This window comes from Rhopilema esculentum, chromosome 9 (assembly GCF_057945365.1).
Source record: "Rhopilema esculentum isolate cy_ngs chromosome 9, ASM5794536v1, whole genome shotgun sequence".
NCBI lineage: Eukaryota > Metazoa > Cnidaria > Scyphozoa > Rhizostomeae > Rhizostomatidae > Rhopilema > Rhopilema esculentum.
Window position 1 is genome coordinate 10,386,439 of NC_142823.1, and position 22,435 is coordinate 10,408,873.

Sequence of the window (22,435 nt, forward strand, 5' to 3'; positions counted from 1 at the left end):
ATTGCTGCAGCTTTTTCTAGGCAATGTATAAGCTCACCATCATCGTCTTATATGCCCATGGCTTTAGCTGCATTCTAGCTGCATTGAAATCTCATCCGGAAAATCGTAAAGGGTACATTTGGCGATTCCTGGGACTCTATTATTTCGAAGCCCTAGCAAATTCCTGAAAAATAGAGAGTTGTAGCATGTTCTTTTCTGATATTTATAAAATTGCCTTCTTGAAACGTGTTTATCGTATTGAGAAATAATTCTAATGAAGTTTGTGACACGTTTGTCAACCACAATGGATCTTCGCTCTCTAACAAAAAAGCATAACTTTAGTACCTTTCCAATATATTCATTCTAGCAAAAGAAATGCTATCAAACATGCTGGAGAAAACTACCTGGTCTTACCATGCTCGCAGTATACAGTGAAAGGCCCAGGCAGCAAAGTCGTTTTTTAGCTCGAGAACAATGTACTGGCCAGTTCGGGAAAAAGGCAACGCCGTTATTTTTCTGAGCTTTGGTAGCTGCAGGCAGTGTATGGGGTTTATTGTTGTATGAGTTGCTCGAATTTTTCTGCAAGAGCAGGAACAACTTCCTCCGTTTATCGGGAAGGGGCAGCAATTGGGTCATTGTCAGCGCGAACAGGAGCTACCTGCTGTATAAATGACATTGCAATGATGTTTCTTCCAATTGCAACACCTTTATCAGTTGTTGAGCATAGCTCGCTAACATGTACACTGAGCTCGTTGTCTGAGGGCAAGTACGAGGTGACAGGTGATTCTGAAGCCAAGCATTGAAGCAAATCCTCTATGGAAGCAGGAATTTCGTCCTCATTTATTTAGCAAAAACTTAAAAACTTTTTATGGTAATCACCTGTTTCCAATGAGGAATCAAAACATGTAGTCCTTCAAGACATCCTGCCCAAAAAGAAAATAACCCATGTTTGAGAATTCCTTTGTTTGAACCACAATAATTCTGAACAACGGAGCAGTTTGTGTTGGGACATTTTCTCTCTGGAACAGAAAAAGTGAAAAAACTCTAAATATCTTTTTACCCGGCTGTTAGCCAATGATAATCAACTTGTTTCAATACAAAATTACTTTATCGATTACTTTTAGTACAGAGTCTGGAATTTCATGTTCCCATGAAACCTTATTCCAAAAAAGAGGACCTATGAGGGAATAGGTAATTTAAGGAAGAACACTAGACATCGTGTCAAGTTTCTTAAATAACCTTCAAATGTAACATGCTCTATAACCCCACTGCAAGAAAAAAAGATTACCCATTCCTGGTGCAGAGAAATTCATGGTAGTTTGAATGCTCGACCAAGGATCGGACTACCTTTATGTTCTGGTAGCTTGAGAAAGCAAATAAAGCTATGAAATACCAAGCAGACCTTTTTTGATAAGAAGACAGGGTCAGTTTGTCAAGAACTTTTCTATGTCATAGAATATACATACAGTGAGAAAAAAACTAAAAGGATCCCACGTACCACTCATGAGTTTTATGAAGCTGCGTGAAATGAGTCTTACTCGGGGTTGCCCAACAAAATGGTCATTCAATCTTTCTACGCAGTTTCTACAATTGTTCCCATCAAAATATGGAACCAAAAGGCTGCCTTCCACTGTCTCCATAACAGCATTACTGTAAGACCCTACATAGACACTACGCTGATGTGGTAGAGTCTCCAAAGAAATTTTGCCAGTTGACACAGGATTCTAATGTACGCATCCTGGTGCCTTTTTCGCAAAATGTCACTCCTTCTGACAACCTCCTTCAAACTATCTGGCATTTTTTGGCTTTTTACGATGGCATTTATGTACTTTACATGGCTACACGAGTGCCTTCCATGTTTGCAGCAGAGGCATAGGCCCTATTCGCACTGCAAATATGATAATGTTTGTCAAACCCGATATTCTCACCCAAATAAAAAAACTTTTTCAAGATTGACAAAGTTTGTCAGACTTCTGTTCTCATTAGGCAGTTTTCTGAGATGTATTGTTATCTAACACGTTATTAGGTTGCCATTAAGAAATTGTACCTTTTTAAATTGTGACATGATTTCAAATAGCAGCCTGTACTTTTTATTGGTGTTAACATAATTCTGGCATGTCCGTCGAGTCACCCGCTTGTTATCATGGATTTTCATGAGATTGTGATGCTCCAGAGCTCTACGGCGGAACCTTTGACCAATTAGTTGAAACGTTACAATTTGTCAGATTTCAGATTTTGCTGTTCGCACTCTACCAATTAAACTACTTCCTGACAAACCCTTGCCGCCTTTGAAGATAGAACAATAAGGGATTAACATCATCAGGTTTCTAGATGCAGTGCTAATAGGGCCTTACAAAGCTTTTTTTGTTGACAGCCACAACATACTGGTCTTTATCGTTGTCCTTCTCACTTTGCAACCAAAATCATTGGCTCACTAAAGTCTAGGGCTTTGATTACGAGGCAACCCTGATAACAAGAATAAACATCTGTTGAAACAGTATCCTGTGGCTTATATTAATGCGCAACATAAAGAAATAAGGAAAAGTCGAACAAAATAAAATACATCAATTACACAATCATTGGTCTGAACAATTATTGGCCTACAAAAATAAAGTGAAGGATGTTAGAATTTTTTAACCCCACCTTCTTCTCGTATTTTTGGTCTTATGTCGTGTATATCATCCCATACTGATATCAGTTGCTTGCAAGCAGCTATGAGAATGCAAGGTGGACGACTCGTGTTTTTTTCAGAAAATTCTACAAGTTAGAAAAAATTGTTGATGAAAATTTCATAGTGAGGAGTATATCTCCAAGACAGGTTAGGCTACTTGAACTCCACTAAGTAGCAGTTCATAAAGATTTCTCAAACTGGAAAATAGGGTCCAGAAGCGTGGGGGCAAGGGGGCTTATTGCGTTATTACTTGTAAAAACTGAAACTCTAAAGAAGCTATGTTTGTCTTTGGTGAATGTTATCCTCTCCAAAAAAACTTTTTATAGACCCTTCACATGTCACATGTGAATAGAAGTGTCTTCATTTCATTGTCATATTCTAAAAAGAAGGTTTTATCTTAGATATAGGAAGTTACTTATGTAGTAATGACCGACCCGAGCGACTTTTAGAGTGTGGGAAAATAACCGACCTGAGCGAGGCTCGACCTCACGACCCATGACTTTGTAGGTCAAGTGCTCTATTGCTGAGCTATCAGGTCGTGCTTTCAAGCCAACACCCAAGGCCAAGTCCAAGTCATTCACCCGCACTTTGAAGTTACTTATGCTAAGACGAGTATGTTAAGTATATTGTGCTAAGTACCTTTAGAAGCTAAACCAGTTTATACTTAAGAAAACAAAAAAATAAAGCTGCACAAATATGGAAATTTTCTTTAAAAATCTTTGTTTATAAGTACATTCTTTTTAGTTTGCTGTTCAAGAAGTGTTGTGAGAATTGTCTCAAAAACAAACATTGACTTACCGTTTGTTGGGGTTACTGTGCGTTCCTTGACAACTACGTCATGAAATGTGCCTGAAAAGTGAAACAGTAAAGTTGTAAGTGAAATAAAATAAATTAAACAAATTAGAATGCTCTTGGAAATCTTTAAGTCCTGTGACCTAATAACCATCCATATTGAACATGTTGCATACTTAACCATGAGGAAACTACTGTACCTGAAGATGGTTCCCATCCAAGAGAAGCTGATCATTTTGGGATGCCAATGATTAAGGGTTTCATGGAACCCTCCTAAACAGTTTGCCTGGGCATATGATGACAGCTTTTTCATGTTGTCTACTATTTGTTTATTCAATATTACATCTTGTAACCTGTCATAAACTGTGGTACCTAAGGAACAAAAATCGCTGTAATAAATACAACAACCAACCTTTCAGGATCTAGGAACCTGAATCCAGAACAGGATGGGGGTTTGAGCATTTGTTTTTTGTCTTAACCTTTCATGTGCCATTATACGTGAATTTTGCCTGAAGTAATTATAAATCAATACACAATGTTAATAAACAACAATAACATTTTTTTAAACTAGGAATAAAAATTTTGAAAAATAGAAAAGTTGGTTTTGAATATGATAGTTAAAACGTAAATCTAATCTATTTGTTTATGGGAGAGGGGGCAAAAAATAAAAAGGGGATAAAAAAAGGTAGTGGAATGCTTTTAAAACATTGTTAGAGTTCTTGTTTTTCTTTGTGTGCCAATTCTTTAGCACATGTATGTGCCAATTCTTTAGCACATGTAGTGGAAGGTGGTACTAGTAATTGAGATCATAAATTTTATTAAGGCTTTTTAAAAAGTTTTTTTGATGGTTCTTAGCTAGACTCGTTTTATTTACAAGATATTTCTGAAAAATTTATCAAACGCATTTGCAACTACCTTTTGGTCTGTTATTAAATTCCCAGCAATATTTAGCTGGAAATTTCGACTCTTATGTGACTTTCTTTAATGGAGGAGGTCATTGATGCCTTTCCAGATTCTTTTAGAGTCATTTTTAAAATTTTCAAAATAAGACTGATAGCTTTTTACACAGCTTTATAACGTGGTTAACAAGTTAACAAAGGTCTGTCAAACAATCTTTTGGTGGTACAAAACTCTTGGACTGACGTTTTAAACTCTAAAGGGTGTCAGACAAAAAGCTTTGGTTTACTAAATGCTTGCTTTTTCAAAGCCATTTAAAAGTTTGTCACTAACAAAGCAAAGTAAATTTATAAGATTTGAGCAGGCATTTGCTAGTAAAGCAAAATTACAAATACCTGTAAATAGGCAAAGTTAGTCAATTGTGTTACCAATTGATAACGTAGGCAATTACCTAAAGGTCTTTTTTCGATATTCAATAGCAATTCATCACATGAATCTTATCACAAATGATGAATATCACACGAGGCAAGAAAATCATCTTTGTTTGGAATTTAACATTGAACCACTGGAGTTTGAATTTATTGTATAGGAAATAAATAGCACACAGTCATAGCTATCATAATGGATTTTCTGAAGAAGATGTCACAGAAAATCATTGGAGACAATAAAATGTGCTAGCAATACTCTTGGGCTTAGATGTTCATTGAGTTCCAATTGGTAATTCAATATTCCATCGATTCAGTGACATTAGCCAGGAAATTTTAAATCGGCAACTCCAAACACACTTGAATTTGGTGGGATTGCTGAAGTTGCAAGTGCTGGGGTCAAACAAACATTGATAGCCTTTTGGGTAGAACCCTTGTTCTCATAGTTGTTGTGGAACTTGAAGTGGGCTCAAACCCTGTCAGCCTGACTATTTGATTGCAAAGACAAATTAATACAACTGCACTTTTTAATGCTGGTCACGGTATGAATATTTAATAAAATCAAAATTTTAACCTTTCTTTAGTATTTCCCTTAATCTGGGTGCTGCTTAAAAGCTTGACCGCGTGATCATCAAGTGCCAGTAATTGATTTTAAATTGTGGTTGTAATTGTGGTTATTGCACATGTACAGCTGGATTTTCCGAATGCTGCAACCACGTTGTAGCTCTACTGTATAAAGTTGAATGCGCAAATTCTAAAGGAATGATCGACCCCGCCTGTACCGATGTTGCTTGTTCTTGGAATGTAAGCACTCAGTGTAATGTTAGGTTTATGAAAATAAAAGATGTGGAAATAAGAAAGCACGAAGTAACCAACAAGAACAAAAAACGTGTTGTTCAGAGTGACTTTAAAAAATCTTCTGATCCCCGCCCATTGGATGTAAGGGGCCATGAAAATGAACGATTGGGCAACTGTTTCAACAACTACGGGATGCAAAACCATCGGCAGCTGTCCTCAAATGCATTGACCCTCCTCGTGATTACGATTGCCCACCTTCTTTATGGGAGATTGCAGATGAGATTCTGGCTGAAAATGATGGAAAAGATGAGCAGGAATTGATACATTTATTTTCAAACTCTCTTTCTTTTAATGAAAATCAATTGAAGGAGCTCGAGAGAACAACAAGGGCGCAGGGAGGCTCACAAATCTGGAGAGACCAGGGCGTAGGCTGCATCACGGCTACAAAAATAAAAGATGTGTGCACCAAAGTCCAGTCTATTGGGAAGTCAAGTGGCAAGAAGATAAAAGTGACCCCCCTTCTAGCCAGGTTATTCAAAGACAAAGACATTAGTGCTCTCCCCACCGTGAAGTATGGTAGAGAGCATGAAACAGATGCAAAAAAAGCTTTTGGAGAGCATATCGTAAAAAAGCATCAAAATGGCAGATTGCTGGATTCAGGGTTGGTTGCGAGCCATTCCTTTCCTTTTATAAGGGCAACACCTGACAGTATTTTTACGTGCAAATGCTGTGATGGAGGGAAAGTCCCAGTGGAGTACAAGTGCTCATATAAGTTATGCGATAAATGTATTGGTATTTATAATGTATTGGATGCATTCAAGGAGTTAGACTATCTAGAGGAAAGAGAGGGTAAAATCTGTTTGAGCAAACAGTCAAGTCACCACTCAAACTGCACTACTTGGGGCAAACTATGCATTTTTTGTAGTATGGACTCCCATTGGAGACCCGTTTAGTGAAAAAATTGACTTTGATAGCTCTCACTGGGCAGAGCTAGAACGCAACGCCAAAAATTTTTTTAAATCATATGTGGTCAGCGTTTTTACTGAAACGAAGAGAAATTTTATTTTGTGCCACATGCGAAAACCCTTGCCTTGAGCCTGAGGAATGGATGGAACAGAAGGTTGTATTATAGAGTGCTCAACTTGTTTACTATGGCATCATTGGTCATGCGTTGATCTATCCACATCTCCTAAAGGTGACTGGATATGCAATGCTTGCATTAGTAGTGCAATGAATGAATCTTTTGGTATTTGCTTAAATTTACTCCTAGCTACGAAATCAAACTTAACTTTTAATATTATATATAATATTATATATATATTACAGAACATCTCCTGAAGAGTGAGTTACTCACGAAACAGGCTTGTAGAGATAAACCATGTAGTTTTACTTTCTTCAATCTATGATATATATAAATATATATATATTTATATGTATATCAGTATTTTACATTTTAACGGAATAGGGATGGGTGCTAGCGGCAATAGCTCTCGGGGCTAGCGTACTCAACTGTCGACAGAAATATGCAAAGTAAACTTCCTCGTTAAAATATTTCTGTAACATATACCCTTGGTCACAAATAATATGATAATACTCGCTACCGTTAAATGTTTATACCTTTTTAGCTGAGTAAGTTAGATAGTAATACTATTCCAGCTCATTTGAAAATTTAAAATCGAGTGACACCCCATAAGAAACTGCCACGCCCCTCGACAGATTCGCATCAGCCAGCCACAATATAGTAAACAGTACATGAATACTTTTTTTTTTGCTTTAAGCATGTTGTTTCAAGATTTTAGTGAGAATCAATCTATACAATAAAGGAAGTACATCATACTTTATTCTTTAATTTTCTGTTCTAAATGAGATGCCTTTATGTTTGTAAATGCTGCACAAATTGTTACAATATCGTCACATAATGGTAGTAATAGAATAGGTGACTGCATCTTTAAAATTCGGTATTCTTTTATTCTTCTTATTGCCTTTTCAACAAAAATTCTTAGGCTCGCCACTTTAGAAGTAGTTGCAACGTCAGATTTTTTCATTTGAAAACTGCCATGGGTTGAGGGGGGGATGATCAATGTTGTTTGATAATACTCAAGGTTTTCTCGTATTTTGAAGCCTCTATCTGCCATAACCTGATCGTTAGGTAAAAGGTTTCTTGCCAGACCACATTCTTCTGTTATGTAAATGTCTGTTGCCCTTCCACCATAGCAATCTGACAAAAAGCTTATTGCGCCTTTTGGCGTTATACCAACCAAAAACTAGTGATGCTTGTATTGGCTCCAACAAATAGCAGCAAGCTCTAGACTTGATGGTGTTTCGATGAACACTTCAGTGCAGTCAATAATTACTCTGCATTTTGGAAAATATTTCCGAAAACCATCAGGTCGATATCTCATGACTGCGCTTCTGTCTGCCCACTTGATCAAACCCCTGAACTCCAAAGACATAACTCGTATCCACGTGTAAAGAATAGAAGTCACAAGGCCAACCGAAACACCAAATCTGTAAGCGAGGTCCTGGATGAGTAGGTCAGATTTTAACTTCATTGAGACCAGCAAGAATTCTTGCTCCAACAGTAACTTCCTCGCAGGACCTCGTCGCAACGTTGTCAGCCCTGCCTTCTGTGCTTCATCTTCGAATTCTACGCTGATGACTTTTGGATTTTCTCTCAGGGTCTCCTTGTCACCTTTCCAATACTGCATACGGCTAGCTACAGGGAACAAATGATCAAATACCATTTTAAACATAGCTGCATCCTCAAACACAGTGTAAAAATGAACTTTCGAATCTCTTGCAACCTGCTCAATACAATATTCAGGTCCAAGGCTAAAAAAGATTTGCTGGTTGTTTTCATCGTCGGTTTTCTTGATGAAGCATCACAAGGAAAACTAATTTTTCTTGGGCTACGACGCAGGTTTGCTTGATCAGGTATAGTCTTGTCCTCGGAAAGCAATAAATTTAATAAAATTTATCAAAAAAATTTAACAACATAGAATCGCTCTTTGTAAAAGTGCCATCAAACCAGCCAAATCTTGATGGTATACCAGAGAAACTAGACGTTGGTGATATAACTCAGAATGCTCTGCCAACTCAGAGGGGTTACCCTTGATGATGCCAAACAGATTTGCCCGCAAACAATTCAGCAGAATATTATAGTAAGTTGGTTCCAAGAAAAAAGAAAGCAGTTAACAGCTAAAATTTTCGGAAAGGTGTTTAAATGACAACAAAATAAAGAACCAGTTTCTCTTGTTTCCTCGATTATGGAACAGTCAACGAAAAGACCAGTATCAGTAGCCATGATATGGGGTATAGAAAATGAATTTGTAGCTATTAAAAAGTACATGGAGCTACCGCCAAATTCCATCGTGTGTGTTGTAAAGTAGGCAGAGAAGCGAAAAGGCATTTGATTGCATTTTTGAACTATTTATAAAAACATAACAAAATGAACAGCAATTTATTTAGCCATAAAAAACTCAATCACAGTGTCCAGCCTTGAATTATGTGCAACACGCTGTTTTTATAACCTACATAACTCGTGACTGCAGATCCAGGGTTACATTCCAACACACTCCCCAGTTTGATTGTGAAGAAATAATACTTTTAAATTCGAATACAATTGTTATACGATTACGAATACAAGTGTCCATATACCAATTTCTCAACAAATCAGGATCTATATTTACGTCTTAACTCATCAATAACCGCAGCTTTACCGGACTGTTGATTCTGAGCATGCGTTGTGGTATTCTGCGCTTGCGAGTTAGTGGTTGGCGCTTGCTTCACAGTGTACTATTGCTTTCCTTCATTTGCTATGAAAAAGACCAAAGTAATAGCATGACGGTTCTGTGGCTGAAGAATGAGGCTCCTCTCATGCCGTGGTATATTGGCTTTTGATGAAAGGTTTGATTGAATGTTGCTTCACTTCACTTCAATTCACACTCCTGTGACTATCGCTAGGAAGGGGGAGCCTTAAATAGAAAGGGGGTAGAGGCTCCCCCCTTCCTAGAGATAGTCACAGGAGTGCGAATTTAATGCGCACAAGAGTGCAAGCAATTTTTTTTATCACGTGACCTGTGCGGAGCCAATTTTTCCATGAAGTTAAATGATGGTAAAACAATTGGAGGTAAAGGTGGACTTAAAATATTTGCGACAAAATGCAAAACTTCTATGGACAGGCAATAAGAAATAATATTTGAGACAAAGACACAATATACAAAGGCATTTTTCAAACACATGGTCAGAAATTATAATGAGTCTCTTGAACAACAACACTCATCCTCTGATACATGGTGCAGGTTTTGGAGAAAAGATAAAGAATATTGTGATGACAAAAGGCTGCCAAGTGTCTTTTATGATGAACTCAAGCCACTTTTTGCAAAGCTGTCAGAAGCAAAACTGTTAAATTAGGTGTTAAATGGGGCTCACACAGAACCTAAATGAATCTGTAAATGGTTTGTTGTGGTCCACAAAATAAAAAATTTTTATTAGCAAGTGGTAAGATTTATAACATGTCTTCTGATGAACGCAGGGAAGAGAAAGATAGCGATTGTGACGCTTTTTCAGAAGTTTTGGAATATCTTCCACAGTGTCATTCTTTGACCTGGGCAGACGCTGAATCGAGCGAGACACTTCCAGGGGCATCAGCACGCTTACAGCATCCATCTGTTTTTGGTCCGGGACAAATACCAATTCAACCCCGTGAGAAAGATACGCATGTTAGCAGTGTTGCTAATAAACGAAAGTTCACAATTTCAGAACATATAGTACGTGCGCGAAATGTTCTAACAGAGCTTTATCCAAGAATTCGCGGCGTAAGCTTGGTAGAGGCTGCAGTCGACCTGCTGACGAGTAGGGAGAAGGCGGTTTTTAGGAAAAAGCTCCAAGAATCAGGCATGGAAAATGAGGTAAGTTGAATACATTATTCAGAGGGGTCTTTGCTTTTCGTGCCTAAAGAAGTAAAAATTGTAAAATACTGAAAATGACACCCTGTTTCGAAGAAAACTTTATCTTAGGGATATTAATCGAAAAATAGATAAACTTTGTGATTTTAAACTATTTTTACAAAAAACTATACTGATATATTCTGATCTAGCAGTTTGAAGATCGATATATAGATTTATATTTAATTAAGTTCAACATCCAGTTTTAATTCTAAAATTTAATTTTTTACAGAACTTTCGATACAAAGAAATCTGCAAGTTGGCTGCGGTAAGTCAACATTGCTTCGCACAAATAATGAAAATCGACGAGCAGCTGCAGAATAGGGAAATGAAGAAGAGCACGTCTGCCCAAAAAATTTCCCTATCCACTTTCGATTTTCTCCAAGGAGAGAAAGAGGATGAGCAGTATCGTCTGTTGAGTGCAATTGTGAATGGCGAGGCAACGCTGAAGCACCTAAATGCAGAAAAAAGGCAGCGGAGACGATGAGTTGCAACAGAACAGCCCTCAACAGCTGTAGGTTTTGCAAATATTTCATTATTTTATCTAAACTGTTAGATGTTCATAAGATAGTGTTGGATCAAATTTTAGCTCATACGTTGAAAATATTGGTCAATTCTGGGTGTGCAGCAGGTTTCTTTAGGTCGCACTCTCTTGGCCCCTTCCAATATATTCAGGGACTGCAGAACGGAGATTACTGAAAAGGCTTGGCCAAAAAAGTTCCAAAATGTATGTAAAACCATAAAATTAATTGCCTTGTTTTCGATTGTAAGCATGTTAACCACCACCCCACCTTCCCCCCAGAAAAGACTGTCAGCTCCTTGGTTGTTAATTTGTTCCGTTTTGCTGAATGAGGTCACTTTTGTGATAATATGTGCTGACAAGCTGAATTATAATTTTTATTTACTAAAAATATTTGATTATACCATCGATTTATTACAGTTTCTAACATATTCATGAGCTCGGATTAGTTTGGGTCCTAAAATCCAGATAAATTCATGCTTTCTTCAAATGAGTTACGTTGAATCAAGTTCTATCAGAATTATTTATGATAGGCTGTTTTCATATAGTTTGACCAGTTTTGATATCACAGAAATGATCTTCATCGTCGACTGTGAATTGCGATGAATCACAACAAAGTACTTATATGAAAACCAGCCTTTACAGTTCTTTTAAAAATACATGTTAGTGACAAGAATTTCCTAAATACTCTGTGAAATCAACATCATATCTTTCGAGGTGCAAATCACTCCAAAAAAATCTCGTATATCTTTTGTGAAAATCCTATTGTTTTATCTGAAAAATCCCCGGAAATCCTTCTGCTTTAGGGAAAATCTCGTACGCTATTTGCAAGAGTGAAATGCCCCTCAATGTCTTTAACCTTTCACTACTGATATCCTTAAAAAATATCCTCACATTTAGACAACATCTTCATCTGCCGAGGGTGATATGGACGCCCTGACTTTTAATTCAAAGCGCTGGAAAGCTTCCGAATTTTCTGAACTAAATGATCAGGGTATGTTGTGATAATAAATTCTTCCTTAACTTTATTTGGTCATTTATAGACTCTTAAAAACTCTAAATGTGATTTAGAGTGGAATATAGGCTTGATTATATATTGAATTTCTTAGAAAATAGTAGAACAGAAGAATTTCGGTACCAATTGATAAAAAGGCACTTCTTTTAGGTCCGTCGATTGAAAGGATACATCAAGACAATGAAGGCTGAGCTAAATGACGCAGAAGAAGAGATCAGAAAGGTGAGTGATCTGTTCATATATTTCAAGATAGCATAAGACTTCAAAATATGAGTTACGTCGAGACAGCAATGTCAATACAATCTAGACAAAGGTTTCATATTTAAGATAAAGTGACCGCGATGCCATCAAACAGCCCTTTTTGATTTTTTTGATAAGCCACCATCTTAATTTTCCTGTTCTGCAATAATTTTCCTGTTCTAGAATCGTGACAGTGTTGTTGTACTGTTCGATCATTCACTGGCATTCTAATAAGTTGAAGTATTATGCTGAAAGGAAGCATTAAATTCCTGTTTTGTAGTCTTCCCATTTTGCGTAGCATATTTGGGTTGGACCTGGATCAAAGATCTTTGATCTAGCAATATGTATCTTGGAGATTGTGAGTGGTGAATTAAAATAATTGTTTCGTATTTTTCCTGTAGAATCAACGTACTATTTTCAATTTCGAGGAAGAGGTGAAAAATGTTTATGATGCCCTCAAAAGTAGAAGGACTCATTTTGATGAGCTATGCTTTCTTTTTCGGACTAAACACTGCCTGTTTCAGTGGCAGCGCCAGCCACAAGGTTCTGGGGGAACAAACAAAAAATTTAGGCCACGTCCTATTTACAGCCCAAAATGTACTTTTATAAAAAAGAACGCAAATTTTATCTGCAGGAACGCCTATTACTAACTTTTGGTTACATAAGAGCTTCAAAATCGAAGGATTGCAACAAAATAAGTAAATTGCTAAATATTAGCCCTCCCTAACCTTTCCTCGAGAATTTAGACGAAATACAAAATTCATCATGCCAAGAACTGGGAGGCGTCTCCCCCAGTACCCCCCTCCCCCCATCTGTGGCGCCGCTACTGGCCTGTTCAATGTCTGATTTGTAAAATTTTTAGTAGAATATGATGAAACTTAAAATTTCCATTATATTTCAGTATAGAATTAATGTTGAAAGGCGTTTACAAGCCAAAGACAAAACTATAGCGGAACTCCAGTCTCAGCTCTCCAGCTTGACAGAAGACTGCAGTTCAAACCTGTTCAACAGCAGGCTATTAGAGACAAATGAGGTTAGAAACAAGTCGATAATCTTACCTTGACCTACCAATAGTGGGAGGGAGGGAGCTGAATCAATGTGTGTAAAACGAAGTTGTAATACATTATCAAATATGTTGAAGCTTCAAAGTTGATTCCAATTAAATCAACTGTCAATTCTAAGGGATGCACGAAGCACAAGATACTTATGATATTTTGTGTCAAAGGGCACTTTTGCCAGCCTTGATAAGACTGATGATGAGTGCCCTACCCATTTATATGATTCCTACGTTTCTAGCCATACGATTCCAACTGATGAACAAACGTTGATGCAAATTAAACTTAACTCTTGTCGAAATCCCTCCTAGTTCAAATCTTTTGATTAAGTTAAATGTTGATTTTTTAGATGTATCATTCAACTCCAGAGCCCAAAAAACTAGAAGAGGGCAACAGAAAATATACGAAAAGCGCTTTAAAGGTGCGTTGCTGGATGAGGTTGCCTGCAAATGATTATATTTTTCAAGCAAGATAAAATCAGATCATTTTATATATTTTGAACTTCATGCAGAAATTTTTTTCTAAATGTTTTGACATGATTTAAACAAAGAAAAAAGTATTTCATCAAGTCTATCATCAATCAAAGTAGCTTTCAGATTCGGTTTTGTTGTTGACAAATGTTACAAAATAGTAGCTTGGATCACACTGTACCTGTTCTAGTTCAAAATGGATAAGCTTTTGATTGTTACAACACATAACTGAATATGCACCATATTTGGCACAATGCCCCATACTGTCATGTCGTCCATCTCCACAGATCATAAGGTTCTCATTTGATTCTTACAAGGTTCTCATTTGATTCTTTCAATTTGGTTCTCATTTGATCCTGTGTATCTGGTAAAAGAGAGGGGCAGTGCGGGTGAATGACTCGGCCTTGGGTGTTGGCTTGAAAGCACGACCCGATAGCTCAGCGGTAGAGCACTTGACGTACAAAGTCAGGGGTCGTGAGTTCGAGCCTCGCTCGGGTCGGTTATTTTCCCGCACTCTCTATTAATTATCTTCGAAATCCTGTTGTCTGTAAATTGATTCTTTCAATAAATCAAGCATATTTTCTTGGTACTGCTTCCAATACAGAGAAATCGCTGGAAAGAGCTTTTCCTGGAGGTGAAAAAGATTTCTTAATTTTTCAAGCCAAAAAATGCATTTATTTCATCTCGATTATGAGGAGATTGTGACGAGGCTAAAAAACTGCCTAACCCAAGCAAAGTAAAAAACACACTGCTTACCCTCTGGTGTTTGAAGAATGTTTTCAACGATATGCATGCAAGTCCCATGTGGTCAAATATTCGTAGCACTTTTGTGGCAGTTCCTCCAGCAAGAAATATTGCAAATGACAACAACAGATTGCCAGCCGGAATACGAGTCCCTTCCATTTGCAGTTGGCTTCTCCATACATTCTCCCTCTTTTGACATTTGGGATTTGCACAAAGAAATCGAACCTCTGCCATTGTCCCTATCTTTTTTGTCTCAAGTAATGGATTGTCCTCTTTGCAGACTGGACAAAACTGAAGCAACAGAAGTAATTGAGATATAAATACAATGAATTTGGGCTCTTTCTCTTCCAGGTAGATGCTAAAATAATAAAGAATAAAGAGTTTAAGATTTTGTATATTTGAAGGAGTCTATGATTTTGTTCATAAAAGATGGTCTCATATGAAGGGTTTAGTTTAGCAGCCAAAAAAATTAAATCTGTATTTACCATTCAGGTTCATCTTCTTCTGATTCTCTATCAGTGACTTCTTCATCCTCTACAAAGCTTTCATCGGTGTCATCATCTTCCTCAAAACTCTCATTTTGATCTGAGACATTTTCAACAATCTCATCTACCTTAATTGTTTCTATCTCACCCAGATAATGTTTGTCAAATACATTATGGGTGGTTTTCTTTGTCTCTTTCTGCTGCATTTTTCTTGTTTTCCATTGCAAAATCCTCAACGTTCTTTTGTTTGACTTCAGTTGATTTTGTAACCTCCTATTTTGTTCATTGAGTATGTTACAGGATATACAATCCAAATTGCCTTGGCATACTGCATCTTGAAACTGATAAAAGATAAACTGTGTTTCAAAACTTCTCTAAATTGTATAATGTGGCAGAAATAAATGTTTGTAAATTTATTTCATTCATTTCAGTTAATTTTAAAATTCCAATACCAAACCTTATTCAATATGCAACAAGTGACTTAGATTATATAACAAGAATACAAAAGTTGGAAAACAGAAAATTGCTATAAATGAATATAGATAATTGATATTTGTATTACGGGGAGTTTCCTAAGGAGGGGCTCTCTCACTAGATATACTGAACATATATTCAAACCACTGATCTAAAAAAAACTGGATCGCGCATCTATTGTTCTAAAAGTGCGGCCGCTGAGAATTCGCAGCTGCCATGCTCTTGTGACCACTTTTGCAGACTTGTGGTCTTGTTTACTACGAGGAAATGCCGGTTCGGACAAGTAAAGTCGAAGTTTCTGTCGACAAATAGTGGCAAAGGTGGGTAAATCTTAATATATATGAGCGTAAAGGACCATCAAATTATTAAATGTTACATTTTATGGAGGGTAAGGCATTTTGGTTCTCTATTTCTCGTTGCTTTACGGACAGCCTACGCTTTTAGACCTATTACTAGTAGGTGGATTGAAACTCGAAAACAGAAATCAAACTAAGGTAAATCCAAATAAACATTTGTCTTTCGTTGTCAGCAGTCAAAAACAGTAATTAAACTGTTCGCTAAACTCAAGTCTCCACGGAGAGTCCAACGATGCAAAAATATTTATTCGAATCAGCAGGCAAGTGACTATATGACTAGCTAGCTACCTTTTACTTATTTGATCAAATTAGAGCCGTAAATTGCCATGAAAAAGCCACGTAGCAGCGATAATTACATAGAATATAAGTAGCTTTTATATGTTAAAGTTGATTTTAGTTGTTTCTCTGATAGGATATAACCCCCAAAAACATCTTGGGAGCTTCTAAGCAACCCCAGTGTAGAATTGAGTTTCTTGTAGATAGAAAATATGTTTAATTTGTGTAGCTGCTCTTTCCAAAGAAGTCTAGCCGTGATTTCAAACCTCTAACTTTTTGTGCCCATTGTTTAAGCAATACATTTTACATTGAAATGATGTGATATGAAACATGCTTACATTCAAGTGAATCACCGCTTGTACTAAATTTGTGACTTGTGTGACTTAGGACTAATTGAAGAGTGGCATTCCTCTGAAAAGCAATATTCCTCTGAAAAAATAAGCCTTAAGAATATGCCTGGTTGTACTTTTGAATCAAAATTTTAATATTACCTCTGACAAAGCATTTCTTTTTTTTACAGAATAAAGTGCAATGGAATGGCTTGACAGGTATTGAGGGATACAATCATATATAGTTTACTGAGCTAGAACTTAATAAGTAACAGATATTACAATGAATAGTAATTAAAAGATTGTGACATTGTTTCAAATGAATTTTAAGATTGTGATTTAAAAATTTGAGTTTTTTGAATTTGTTATGTATACAGCTCTTTGAGAGATATTGAGAGATAAATCCTTCAGCCCTGAGACAAAAGCTATGAGTGACAACACTTATATGAACTGAAGACTAATACGGTTCATAAAAAAGGCTTACTACAGCAAAACATTTGATTACATTGGTAATTTTGTTCCAGAAATAATCATAGATAACTGCATAAAGCTCACAAAATAAATTCATTTTACTGCTAAATGTTCTAAACATATACAAAATTTTTGTAGCAAACATTTGAATTTGTAAAATATGTTTAAAGAACCTCTTGAAACAATCAAAATTACTGTTTCCACTCCAAAATTAATGTTATGAATATTACAGTTTGTTTTGCTTTAGTAAGATTCAGCTGCTAGCAACAACTTCCATTGCTTAGTCACATCATAACATCTCAGTGATTGGTTCCTTTCCAAAACTTGAAAATGGCAAACCTTTATGGTTTTACAAACAGATGTTTATTTCATTTCAAAACAAGTGGTGAAAGCACATGTCTTTGTCAATCCACCAAGTCAAAGATGCACACAAGTTGATCTACCTAGAAAATAAAAATATAAAAGTATTTTTCGTGTATCTATTATCATGGGGAAACACAAAGATTAGGCCTAGTGCCATGTAAAAAATTATTACTTAATTCATAAACATTAACTATAGCAATCTATTTGGGTACCTAAAACCAGGCAAAAATTTCCAAATAGCTACCTACTTCAAATTAACCGACTGTAGCAATCTATTTGGGAAACTAAGGGCCCGTTTACACTGCCACAAATGACTTTTTGATCCGTATCAAAAGTGATATGGATTGGCCTCCCGTTTACACCACTCCAAGCTTTTTGTTGCAAAACTGATACGGCTAACTGCATCACTTTTGATCCTTTTAGCAAAAGGATTTGAAATGGTCCAGACTCGTGAAAACCCAGTTTAAAGGGGGCATAACTGTTCCTTCGAAATACAACGATCTTGGCCTACTAAAATAAAAATAGTAGTGTACTCACTGTGAAAAAGTGGAGCATAGCTTCCTTTTTATTTGCAATCCTTGATTCTCATGGTCCTTGTTGTCATTTATTCCCTTTTCATCGTCAGTTCCCTATTTCGCATTTCTTACAGCCAAAATAAATGCAGCGAATACCCTATACCCCAGCGTCCTAGCCATTCAATTTCCCGCTGAAGTGGTCACAAGCGCATGGCGCCGATTGAAATTCGCCGGCCACACTTTCTAAGGTTTGAGAACAATAGGATGCGCGATCCAGTTTTTTTTAGATCAGTGATTCAAACCAGTTAAATCCTATAACATACCAGCTCTGTGTGGTACTGTATAAACTCTGCAGCAAATTCCTCTGCAGCAAATTCCTCTGCAGAAAACTCAATGTCTGCATTTACAATTTCTGAAACATCAGTTTCTTGAGCAGCTTTTATAGTCTACAATATAAAGTATTGCTTTGACATCATTATGTGATAGTGAAACCTTAAAATAATCCTTGGCTTTACTTAGATACTAGTTTTAACTTCTGCTACCCTCAACCCTCCATTCCCAATCTAGATCAAAAGGTATGTATCATTTGCATCCTAAAATTGATAAATATACAAGTCAATATAGCTCTGAAAAGACCATCGCTAGCATAGAAGGGGGCAGTACCCCCGAAAAGCAAAAGTTGGTCTCTCAGAAAAATCGAAAATCTGCAATAAGCCAATGACTTCAGCCAGCATCTGAAAGGGTGTGATCACAATTTAGAGGAAAATTCATGTCAGGCAAAAATTTAGTAACTTATGAAAACTTAGTCAGTTGCACTTAAACAAAAATTTGTTTCGAACCTTTTCTAGACTAAAATTCTAGCAGGCAATTAAATTGAAATTAACCTATTCAGGTTATTAGCATAATTCTATATCACACGGAAACAACTTCAAAAATAAAACAATTAAAGGTAAATAAAAGTTTTCGAAAAAACACTAATGAAAATTGGGGGAAAATTGAGTCAAGAAAATTTGTTTCTCAATTTCCAAAAAATACAGCTTAGTGACCCCTAGATATAAGGCTGCAATATCATGAAGGCCCGAACCTTGTTCTCGTTTATTACATTAAGAATACCAGTATAATTTTTCTGGGGGGCCTTGGAGTTTAAACTGAAGGTAGATTTATTGTTTAGTCAGTCGAGCTACTGTGTATAATAAAAGAATGAATGTGACTGGCGGAATATGTTACTCACAGTAGAAATGATCAAGTCTTACCATTCGCCGTTGCCTGCTACTGGTTTTAGAACAGTCTCCTTCTTCTTGCTTATTTACAACGGGGTAAACAGATGGTACCGGAACAATGCCGATTTTGTCCTCTTTTAAATAAACTTTCATGGACCCAAAACCCGAAAGATTGGTCATCCTTCTTTCATAATCTTCTGGCTTAAAATTAGCAGAGCATATTACGGAGGATTTTATTGCACACCAATGAGCCCTTCGCCTCTGTACAAAGGCAATCCATTGCCTTCTTCTTCGCTTGGCCACTGGCCTATCATCCCCAAAAAATGGTATCTTGGGCAAGGAAATTCCTTTGGCAGAATGACAACATTGCAATTTAATATTCATTTTCAAATTCAGCGTATTCAGTTTAACTGAAAACGATTTAATCTCATTTAGGGTTATATGCACTTTAAGATAATATCTACATTGTTTTTGTAAGTTCAGTATGATGATCATACATATATTAGAAGTGGATAAAACCACACATACAAACAGACCCACAAACAGACTGACAGACAGACACACGCACACAGACAGAAACACACCCACCCTTCTTTTATATCCATTAAGCTATCATCGTGTGAAATATCCATTGTAACATCTTCTGGATTGTATGTTGGATCATTTATTCCATAATTTTCTACATCATCCTCATCATCGCTATAAACGGGGGTTGAAGAGTCAAACCAAATCAGGTTACATTGGAACCCTTTATCTACCATATTTGAAGCTTGAATTTCTAAAATGAATTAGAAGTTTTTAGTGAAGCAAGAGTGCAAATATAGCAATTATAAGTGACTAGGGACGTGAATAAAACTTTCATAATGTACATATGTATAATCTAATTGGTACAATCTTACATATCTATAACAACTACTATTGCAATATTAACTAGAAGCCTGTTATACATCAAACTCAATTCTAGTGTTGTTGCTACTAGGGGATGATACTAAAAAACATAAAATGAACTGTAAATGCAAACATATATTAATGAAACATAACAGCAAAAAGGGTAATAATTACTTAAGCTTCTTCCATTCACAAATGCTTGAGTTTTTACTGATCTGATAGAGCCTTTTGTAGATAATGAGGTGCCTGCATCAGACTCTTGTGGGAATTCCTCGTCCACATCTGTATCCGCACAAGCGACTGCCACAGCATGGAATTAGTAAAACAATATGTCCTCATTTAATGAACATAAATGTTGGCTTTCACAGCAAAAAAACTATACTTTAACAGTTATGGCTTATAATGCAACAATGATAATATTTACATCACACCATCAATAAAAATCACACCTTTTACATTGCTGAGAATCGATATTTTGATAAATGTTTTGCAGTGGTACAGATTGCATCAGGTCATTTATCCCACAGTGCATAATGATTGCAGGTGGCATTTTAGATAAGCTGTTGCAATTAATCTTTTAGTTTGGTTGATCCCATTCTATTGATACTGATTTTGTTCACCTGTGCATTTAATGTTTTGGCAAGCTTGTTGGGCTGGTTATCTTTTAACATGGAGTCTCCAATGATGACAATGGTTCTTTTGATTTTTTTCTGCTTTTGATAGCTTTATTTCGTCATTTTCTCTTATTTAGTCTATATCTTGCTCATCATCTGCATTTGAGTATATGTTCTGCCAAGTATATGTTCTCAAACATGTTCTTAGTAACTGTGAATCTTTACAGCACTTTCTTAGGAACTGAAGATGAGTACCAATCCGAATGATTGTATCAAGCATTTCAGAACCAAGGCCATTTTGCACTTTGGTCTTCACATTTGTGACAGTTGAAAAACCCCTTCAACCACAGGATTGCTGACTGGAGTCAAAACACAGGACAATACATAAATACTCCTGACCAAAATTTCATTGTATCGGTTCGGATCCTACCACTAAATACAGACTCTTTGTTCAAGCAAAGATGTAGTATTCTCCTGAACTGTTGCTCAATGTCAACTTGTTTGACAGCTAGAAGGTGCGTCACTGGAAAATCTTTGAAGACAGATCGCAATGTTTGGGTTCGGATCGTGCATGTTGAAAGGTCGCTGAGACCTTTAATATTGGCAATGGACTTTAGAAGATGTTTCTTAACTTGATTCAAAACCTATGTACCCATATAGCTACAAATTTGTTGCATTTCATTGACTTTGCCTGTAGATTCAATTGAACTGGCATCAGTATATGAATAACTCATGCATTATCTCTGCTCCAAGGTCACCTTTATCAATTGGCACTTATTCTCTCTGTCTGTCAAAAAGTCTGTCTAGCAAGCTTTTGTGATGCAATGTAAGCTCCTGGACCATATTCTCTGAATTTGCATCAGTGCCTTCTCTCTGTCTATCAAAGGTCTATATTGCCAGCTTTCATGGTGCAATGTAAGCTTCTGGATTACTACCCTTTGGATTAGCATCTGTGGCTTCAAAAAACAATTTTTATTGCAGTAACTCTCTTTCGATTGGGGAAATGAAATGAGAGTAAAGCACATTTGTAGGGTCAGACAGCATATCTAAGGTGTGGCACAAAGCATCTGTGGTAGGCAAAGCTTATGCAAAGTAGACCTGCTGCTCACACCTTCTTTAGATTGTGATTAAATGACTTAAAAGAAATTGGGTAAGGAAGGTTCCTTATTCCACAAAATTTTGGAAGTGCCTGCCTTATTCCCTTCATTCAATGTATTTGTGGCAAGTAGAGACCTGCAATTGATTTCAATTGTTCTATCCTTAGACCTTCTTCTTGTGCAAAAGGAGACATTATCTTGACAGGTTGAGCATCTAACTCCAAGGTCTTAAATGTACTCTTTATGATTAGTCAATTTGGATATGCTTTGAGATTTTATTAACAAACATTTTTCTTGCGCAATGCATAGCAAAAAAAGAGCACCCTGGAAATGTTCTCAGAAGAGAAAAATAGAACTGGCTTCGCTGTGATTCATAGATGAGTACCAATCGTACCATAGTATAAGCCATAGTACAATTTTGCCTTCTTTGTCGGCATTTTTTATTGAAATATTCTATATTTGTTTTAGGCTACAAATGGCCTCTTACTCCTCTTGAAATATTTGGAGGGTTATGGTAGTTTTATATGTATAAGTTTAAAACGTCTGGATGTCTGTTATCAAGATACGTGTAAATGTTGGGGTTTCGAACAGATTCAGGTTCCCAACTGGATTTCCCCCTAAATGGAAAGGCAGTTGTATCCTTTTTGTTGTCCTAGCAGTAGAGCATTTTTCTTTGGAATTCATTAAACGACTGTAATGTTGTATGTATATTTACATTTTTTGGTGTGACTACGAAGTTTTAGCTTTTATTTAAGACTTTTTTCTGTTAATGAGTTAAATTTCAAATCACTCAGA

General features: G+C 36.5%; 3 protein-coding genes, 1 non-coding gene and 1 pseudogene across 13 annotated transcripts in view; 2 read left to right on the top strand and 3 right to left on the bottom strand.

Annotated features, from left to right (window-relative positions):
- Positions 1-85: 85 nt before the first annotated feature.
- Positions 86-6,425, bottom strand: LOC135689018 (uncharacterized). 3 transcript variants are annotated; one of them, XM_089110274.1, is made up of 4 exons: positions 3,449-6,425; positions 1,478-2,736; positions 859-998; positions 86-163 (listed from the first exon to the last, which is right to left on the bottom strand). In XM_089110274.1, exons 2-4 carry the CDS (start codon positions 1,617-1,619, stop codon positions 140-142), a joined length of 306 nt encoding a protein of 101 aa, XP_088966400.1. In that variant the 5' UTR covers positions 1,620-2,736; positions 3,449-6,425; the 3' UTR covers positions 86-139. The 3 variants fall into 3 exon arrangements, 1 of the variants encoding a protein (XP_088966400.1); XR_016144067.1 differs by having other exon boundaries at positions 92-2,736; positions 3,449-3,499; positions 3,855-6,425; XR_016144066.1 differs by having other exon boundaries at positions 92-2,736; positions 3,449-3,499; positions 3,643-6,425.
- Positions 6,426-6,441: 16 nt separating this feature from the next.
- Positions 6,442-9,390, bottom strand: LOC148959610 (uncharacterized; annotated as a pseudogene).
- Positions 9,391-9,593: 203 nt separating this feature from the next.
- LOC135689972 (uncharacterized) overlaps positions 9,594-22,435 on the top strand; it is a 259,196-nt gene continuing 246,354 nt past the window's right edge. Inside the window, exons 1-4 of one of the 6 annotated variants that reach the window (XR_016144061.1) lie at positions 9,595-10,472; positions 10,741-11,022; positions 11,929-12,019; positions 12,192-13,759. Coding sequence is in view for 3 of the 6 variants with exons in the window: in XM_089110223.1 (XP_088966349.1) it covers positions 10,017-10,472; positions 10,741-10,995 (711 nt within the window). In the remaining 3 variants the exon portion in view is untranslated. Of the gene's footprint in view, positions 10,473-10,740; positions 13,760-22,435 lie in introns of those variants that run through there. The other 5 variants (XM_089110222.1, XR_016144058.1, XR_016144059.1 and 2 more) reach the window with 5 other exon arrangements.
- LOC135689013 (uncharacterized) lies at positions 13,780-20,648 on the bottom strand. Of its 3 annotated transcripts, none has more exons than XM_089110190.1 (5): positions 19,075-20,648; positions 18,145-18,267; positions 15,038-15,378; positions 14,565-14,910; positions 13,780-14,172 (listed from the first exon to the last, which is right to left on the bottom strand). In XM_089110190.1, the coding sequence occupies exons 1-5, from the start codon at positions 19,534-19,536 to the stop codon at positions 14,155-14,157; spliced, it is 1,290 nt and encodes a 429-aa protein (XP_088966316.1). In that variant the 5' UTR covers positions 19,537-20,648; the 3' UTR covers positions 13,780-14,154. The 3 variants fall into 3 exon arrangements, with proteins under 3 accessions (XP_088966316.1, XP_088966318.1, XP_088966315.1); XM_089110192.1 differs by having other exon boundaries at positions 13,782-14,910; positions 19,075-19,388; positions 19,630-20,645; XM_089110189.1 differs by having other exon boundaries at positions 13,783-14,436.
- On the top strand, positions 14,235-14,307 carry Trnac-aca (transfer RNA cysteine (anticodon ACA)). Its single transcript has one exon. It is a non-coding gene; the product is annotated as a tRNA-Cys (tRNA).

Coding starts and splice junctions, on each gene's coding strand:
- LOC135689018 (XM_089110274.1), bottom strand. CDS start 1,619: ATGGAGACAGTGGAAGGCAGCCTTTTGGTTCCATATTTTGATGGGAAC. Junction 999..1,477: donor CTTCATAAAACTCATGAGTG/GTACGTGGGATC, acceptor TTTCTGTTCCAG/AGAGAAAATGTCCCAACACA. Junction 164..858: donor TGATTCCTCATTGGAAACAG/GTGATTACCATA, acceptor TCTATTTTTCAG/GAATTTGCTAGGGCTTCGAA.
- LOC135689013 (XM_089110189.1), bottom strand. CDS start 19,536: ATGATCATCATACTGAACTTACAAAAACAATGTAGATATTATCTTAAA. Junction 18,268..19,074: donor GTAGCAGGCAACGGCGAATG/GTAAGACTTGAT, acceptor TTTATATTGTAG/ACTATAAAAGCTGCTCAAGA. Junction 14,437..14,564: donor CATTCTTCAAACACCAGAGG/GTAAGCAGTGTG, acceptor TTTCACCTCCAG/GAAAAGCTCTTTCCAGCGAT.